This window comes from Sorex fumeus, unplaced genomic scaffold, assembly GCF_029834395.1.
Source record: "Sorex fumeus unplaced genomic scaffold, SorFum_2.1 ptg000072l, whole genome shotgun sequence".
Classification (NCBI taxonomy): Eukaryota; Metazoa; Chordata; class Mammalia; order Eulipotyphla; family Soricidae; genus Sorex; species Sorex fumeus.
The window spans coordinates 58,897,501-58,903,848 of NW_026606129.1; the positions used below are offsets into that span (position 1 = coordinate 58,897,501).

The 6,348-nt window shown below is 60.2% G+C and overlaps 1 protein-coding gene across 2 annotated transcripts in view; it reads right to left on the bottom strand.

Moving 5' to 3' along the window:
* Positions 1-4,041, bottom strand: part of ACOX2 (acyl-CoA oxidase 2) — a 34,634-nt gene extending 30,593 nt beyond the window's left edge. The window contains exons 1-5 of one of the 2 annotated variants that reach the window (XM_056129267.1): positions 3,910-4,041; positions 1,964-2,154; positions 1,094-1,256; positions 810-961; positions 245-352 (exon numbers count right to left, since the gene is read on the bottom strand). In XM_056129267.1, the coding sequence (XP_055985242.1) occupies positions 245-352; positions 810-961; positions 1,094-1,256; positions 1,964-2,123 (583 nt within the window). In that variant the 5' untranslated portion in view covers positions 2,124-2,154; positions 3,910-4,041. Of the gene's footprint in view, positions 1-244; positions 353-809; positions 962-1,093; positions 1,257-1,963; positions 2,155-2,696; positions 2,793-3,909 lie in introns of those variants that run through there. The other variant, XM_056129266.1, reaches the window with a different exon arrangement.
* Positions 4,042-6,348: the final 2,307 nt, after the last annotated feature.

The following is a 6,348-nucleotide window of genomic DNA, read 5'->3' on the forward strand; positions in this document are numbered from 1 at the left end:
CCGAGACAGAGAAAGACAGAGACAGAGACAGAGAAAGACAGAGACAGAGACGCTCCAAAGATTGGGTCGCTTTCTACAGTTGCTTCCAAGTACCCTCATGGGTGAAACTCTCTCTGTCACCCTCCATTGCACAGGATAATTCCCTGACGCTCAGGGAGGTCACAACCAAGGCGGCCCCCAGCCTTGACAGGAAGTCAGTCTGAGACGCTCACACTGTCGGCTTGTGTGGGCTGGGGATACTCACGGTCCCCAGGCCACCACTTGGTGGCTGTCAGTGTGGGACTATGCAACACGAACTCCTGAGTGGCTGCATCATAGGTGGCTTCAGTCTCCAGGCCCTGAAGATTTGTCCCTAGGAGTCAAGGAGGGGAGGGGAGGGGAGTGTTGTGAGACATGACACCAGCCGGGCTTGCTCAGGGGGCCGCATTTCACCAGGCTGAAAACACCAGGTGGGTGGGGCAGGGCCCTGTTTCCAGGTTACCTCCCTCTCCCTTCCTCTCTCCCTTCTTCCTCTCCTTCTCCTTCCTCCTCCCTCCCTGTATCTGTCTCTGTCTGTCTGTCTGTCTCCCTCTCTCTCTCTTCCCCTCCCTCCTTCTCCCTCTCTCCTTTTCCCTCCCTGTCCCTCTTTCTCTGTCTCTCTATGTCCCTCTCTCTCACCAGCAGCCTGTGTGGGGGGATGAGGAACGGCTGCTGGCCTCTCCAAAAGGAATAACCTGCCCCACCATCCTTGGGACCAGTGCCCTTTCTTTGAGCTCCCCGGCCCGCCTGCTGGAGTGTTTCTGCTCTGAGACGTGAGGCCTCCTGCTCACCGTGGCCCAGTTCCGTCTGGGCGTATGTGGTGATGATCTGAAACTGGGAGCACAATGGGCCCCACTTGGCGATCTGTTCCTCTGAGCCCAGGCTCTTGAGCGACTTCTGGAACACTTTGTGGATGTTGAAGGCCACGTCTCCAGCAAGGGCTCTGTGGAGTAGACAGAGATGGCTGGTGAGCAGCCCCGGGCGGGGTGTGTGGGGGCACACCTGGCGGCTTGGGGGTTTGGGGAGATGCCCGTGAACTCCTCTCTGGGGGAGGAGCGGCTGCGGGGGAACACACCTGTACGCGTATTTTAATTCCAGACCATCTTCCTGCCAGCCCAGGCGCTGTGCCAGCATCAGGACATGGAAGGCCTTCTGCACGGCCCCTTCATAGCGCTCATTCTGGGTCTTGAAATAATTGTCCTGTATGTTAAACTTCTGGTCGCTCTGGATCATGCGCTCTGCCAGGGACAGAAAGCAGAGGCCTCGGAGACCTGTGAAGTTCCTGGTGTCCCCACAGATCCCCACCCTGACAGGTGGCGGGGAAGGAAGGCTGCGAGCACTGTGCCCAGAGGAGGGCAAATGACTCGCCCCAAGTGGCTGGGCGCTGCAGAGCGAGAGTCAGGGCTGGCGCTGGGCCTCCTGCTCTGGGCTTGGAGGGTACCGACGTGAAAAGACACTTTTCCTGGTGAGGTGGGGGAGGTTTGAGCTATGCCTGGTTGGTGGTGCTAGACATTACTTCTGGCTCTGTGCTCAGGGGGGTTGTTCCATTTTTTTTTTCTTTTGCTTTTTGGGTCACACCCAGAGAGGCTCAGGGGTTACTCTGCACGGTGCTTGGGGGACCATAAAGGATGCCAGGGATTGAACCCAGGTCAGTCGCATGCAAGGCAAATGCCCTACCCACTATTGCTCCAGTCCTCAGGGGTTGTTCTTGGCCATGTTTGGGAGGACCGTGGGGTGCGGGGGATTAATCCTGGGTCGGCGGCATGCCAGGCACATGCCTTAACCTCTGAACTATCTCCCGGCCCAAAGGAATGGATTTCTACCAGTGAATTCCGAGAGCAGGGCTGGCTTTTGAGAGGTGGGGCTGCAGCGAAGGACCTTTCCAGGGCAGCCCCTGGGCATCAAACTGCCCCCCCACCCCCTCCCCCACCCCAGCGCCCCTTACCGATCTCCCTGCGGAGCGCAGTGTTCTGGGCGCCACCGTCCAGGAGGTTGGTGAGCCGCTCCACGTCGAACGGCCTCACGGACCTCTCGCTCTCCATGTCGGGGTGCACCCGCCTGTTCCAGGACTCCCCGATAGACACACGGTGCACTGGGCTGCCCATCCTGGCTCCGGCTCGGCTCTCCACCTTCTGGCTGAGGGCAGAACACCCATGCAGGTGCGTGGGTATGGGGGAGCGAGCCTCTTTAATGTCTCTTTAACTCCTCCCCTGCCCCCCTGGACACTGGGCCGTGTGCCAGGGTCTCTGGGCATTGCCTCCCGTAAGGACCTGGGAGGCGGCAGGGCAGAATGCATTAGCCAGAAAGGGGCTAAAGCCTCCTGCCCCCGCCCCCCACACAGATGCCCATGCTCAGCACTGCTGTACAAACTTTTGGGACCTACCCCAACCTGCTTTGTCCACATCCCCCAAGTGCTGGGGGCTCCTTGGCCACTGCTGAGCTCTGATGGCATAAATCTGGGAATACCCCACCCCCAACTCTGGGCGTTGTCCCCCAGAGTCATGGTAGACCCCGACTTCTTCACAGCAGTGCCCATCTACATAGCAACCTCCTTTTCCCCTCGACGTGACACCCCGTGGCTTTAGTTTCTTTTCCTGATAGACGGTCTCCAATGCTTCTGCTCTGGTTTTCTGATTGTCTGGGGTTTTGGTTTTGGGGCCACACCCAGCGATGCTTACTCCTGGCTTACTCCTGGCTCTGCACTCAAGGAATTACTCCTAGCGGTGCTCTGGGGACCACATGGGATGCTGGGGATCGCCATGCAAAGACAAGTGCTGCACCCGCAACTATCATCCCTCTGACTCCTGTTTTTGTTTGATTTGGGGCTGCACCTTGGCAGGGCTGTGGAGTTACTCCTGGCTCTGTTCCGGGTCCGCTCCCGGGGTTGCTTGGGAGACCACGTGGCACCGGGCATCAAGCCCAGATCATGGAGCACAGCCGGTGCCTTGCCCTTTGGTGTGACCCTCATAATTTTTTTTGAAGTCTGGCAGTGCTCAGTGCCACTGCTGGTGGCTCTGGAGGACCACGTGGGGGAGTATCAAACTTGACTCTGACCCACAGTTGTTCTCTGGGCCCTAGCCCCCAGGGCCCCCTCCTCTCAGAACCTTCCTAATGGCCGCACCCCTGGGACCCCCCCACCCTCACCCCCACCCCATCCCATAGGGGTGGGTGATCCCATCCCCAGGTAGACAGTGTCAGGGGCACCTCTGCTTTATCCTGGGTCCTGGGAACCAGCCGACAGGCAGCCCTGACACTCTTTCCTGCAGGTGTCCCAGTCTTCTGCACCCCAGCCCTACAACTAGGCATGTCTCCTGGCAGAGCAGGACAGGCGCCAGGGAAGGAGAGGCTTGGTGGGGTCACAGGCTGCGGGGCTGTGGGGGTTCTGGGAGGGGGGTGTGCTTGGCATTAAGCCCCGCCTCCTGATGTACGCCCCCCCCCCCCCAATCAGCTCTCTCTACTTCCTCTGGACCCTGGAACATTCGGGGCCTTGGGCCTCACCCCAGCGTCTCCCTGGCTGGCTCGTGCCCAGAATGCCCTCGCCCCTTCCTTTTCCGCCGCCCTTCCCTGTCCTAGGCACGCGGGCAGAGGTTGCACCAATGTCAGCTTTTGGGTGTGGCCACGGGACCACCCTCTTCAAGACCCCCTTCTCCGGCCTTGCCCAGGGCGCTCACTCGACCCTGGGGGCCTCTTTCCCTGCCCTGAAACCTCCACGGCGATTCTGCTCACGGACGGGGCTTCCTGGGCTTCCTGGGCTCCCCCACCCCAAGGTCAAGTCCGAGCAGGGGCTGCCACCGCACCCCGGTGCCGACCTCTGGCGGCGGGTCTCGGTGCCGGGGCGCGCGGGCGCTCGCCGGGCCCTGCCCGTCCCCCGCCCGACCCGGCCGGACTCACTTGGGTCCCGCGCGCCGGGTCGCGCCGCCTCTGCTCGCTGCAGGCTCGGGTACCCCGACTCGGGCCAGGCCTAGGCCCGGCGGGCGCGGCCCGGCCCCTTTCTCCTCCCCCGGGGCCGGCCCTGCCCGCGACCGTGCCCGCCCAGTTCGAGCCGGGGCGCTGCGAAGCCAGGGGGTTCGGCCTCCGCTTCCCGCCTGGCCCCGGGGTTTGGGTTCCGACCCGGTGCACGCCCCGGCCCGGCGGTCTCGAGGCGCCCTTGCCCGGCGCGGGTGGAAAGGGCAGGGCCTGGTCCAAACGAAGCCCTGGCAGCCTTTCTGTTTCTCAGCCCCGTTCCGCAGGAGCATCCCTCGGTCTCTGCAGGAGCATCTCCCGGTCCCCGCAGGGCGTAGGGTGCAGGGCGCAGGGCGCAGGGTGCAGGGCGCAGGGCGCAGGGCGCAGGGTGCAGGGCGCAGGGCGCAGGGTGCAGGGCGCAGGGCGCAGGGTGCAGGGCGCAGGGTACAGGGCGCAGGGCGCAGGGTGCAGGGCGCAGGGCGCAGGGCGCAGGGCACACGCTGTTCTCCACCGCGATGCGTGCGGGCCGCGGTGTGAGGCCTGGGTGGGGGTGGGGGTGGGGGTGGGGTCCTGGGTGCACCGGATGCAATGACTTAGCTCATCCCGATCGTTTGTGGCTGGAGGTGGGGCGTGGGTGCTCACCCCGTCCGTGCCCTGACGCTTAACCACCGTTCGCGATCCCTCCCAAGCTGACCTCACTGCCCAGGGGGGCCCAGCAGGAAGCAAGAACCAAGCACCAAGCAAAACCGCCCCTGGGAAATTTGGAAACTGGGTGCGGGGGGCCTCTGAGGGCTGTTGGAAAGAGAGAGAAGCACTGTAGGGACGAGCCCAGGACCCAAAGTGGGATATTCCTATTGGTTTATGGTTCTGAACTTGAAGCTTTCTGCAGTGGCAGGGGGTCATGCTATGCTGGGGGCGAGGGGGAGGCGGTGTCCATCACAGGAACTCCCTCCAGCAAGACAGGAGCCATGTCTGCTGACCAGACGCCTCTGTCTTCTCTGTTCCAGGCTGAAAACGAAGCCCTGACAAACTTGGTGTTTCTCAGCCCCTGTTGAGCAGAGCGGTGGCTGTTCAGTCGTTTTGTGCTGGGGACGGTGGACATCAGACCAACGGTCTGGCAGAAGATACACGTACACAGTTTGCTTCCACCTGTCCTGGGTTCCAGGCTTACCCAGGTGTTCAATGGCTATAACGTGTGGGCCATCCGGACATTTCTATGCCCCCATGAAAGCTGGACACTGGCTGTTACCTGCGAACTCTCCTCTGCACAGGTCCAGGCGTTCTTTCTCCCCTCGCTGGCATGGAAGCTTGCCTTACAGCTGGCGCTACTCACACTCACTTCCTGGCCTGTGAACTGCTGTTTCTTTACCAGTAGAGCCTCTGATGCCAACCTGATCTCCCTTGAGTTTGTAGAAAACAATTCGCGCCCATAGGCTGTATCGGAGTTGTGCTGTTTCGAACAAACCGGTGTCGATAGAGTGGTTTTCTGAGTTCTTGAAGCCTCTCTTGATGATAAGTCAATGTGTGGAGGAGGTTCTGGAACTTGGGTCGGGCGCTGAAGTGGGAGCTTAGGGAGGCGCATGAGCCTGACTTCAGGAGTAGAGTCAGAATTGAAAGCTGGACCCCTCCCCATTAGGTGCTGGAGAGTTGGGAACTTGGTTGCTGGGAGGGAAAACACGCTTTCTATGACAAATGGGGGCAAAAAAAAAAAAAAGGCAGCGTCACTCGGGGCTCACACCTCCATAGTGGTGCATGTAAATAATTTTTTTATTTAATTGAAATGTTCCCCCCACCCCTTCCCTTCCTGTGATTGGTTTTGTGATGACGAGGGCTCCAGCACTTGGCCATGGTGCTCACTGTGGGTGATACAGTACTTTGGGTGCTTGCACCGGTGGTTGTGATGCTCACTTTGTTCTGAGTCGGGGGGGAACTGACAGTGAGCAGCTCGGGTCATGGGCATAGGCCGAGCAGTGCTGGGGGTCTGACTCTGGGCCTCGCGCCTGTGAGGTGGGAGCTCAACTAAGTCACAGCCCTGGGCACTGAGCTGCTTTTTTGCTTTAACTATTGATTTTCATCTGAATCCCTTCACTTCACTTTTCTTTTTATTTTTGGGTCATACCTGGCGATGCACAGGGGTTACTCCTGGCTCATGCACTCAGGAATTACCCCTGGCAGTGCTCAAGGGACCAAATGGGATGCGGTGAATTGAACTTGGGTTGGCACAAGTAAGGCAAATACCTACCCACTGTACTATTGCTCCAAGCCCCTCACTTCACCTTTTGACACCTGCGGACTGGTGAAAACCGGAGAAATATTTTGCAGATTGGCAAAATGGCGTGTGTGAACATGCTGGCCCTGCGACTCATGGTCAGGCAGTCCTGTCGGCTC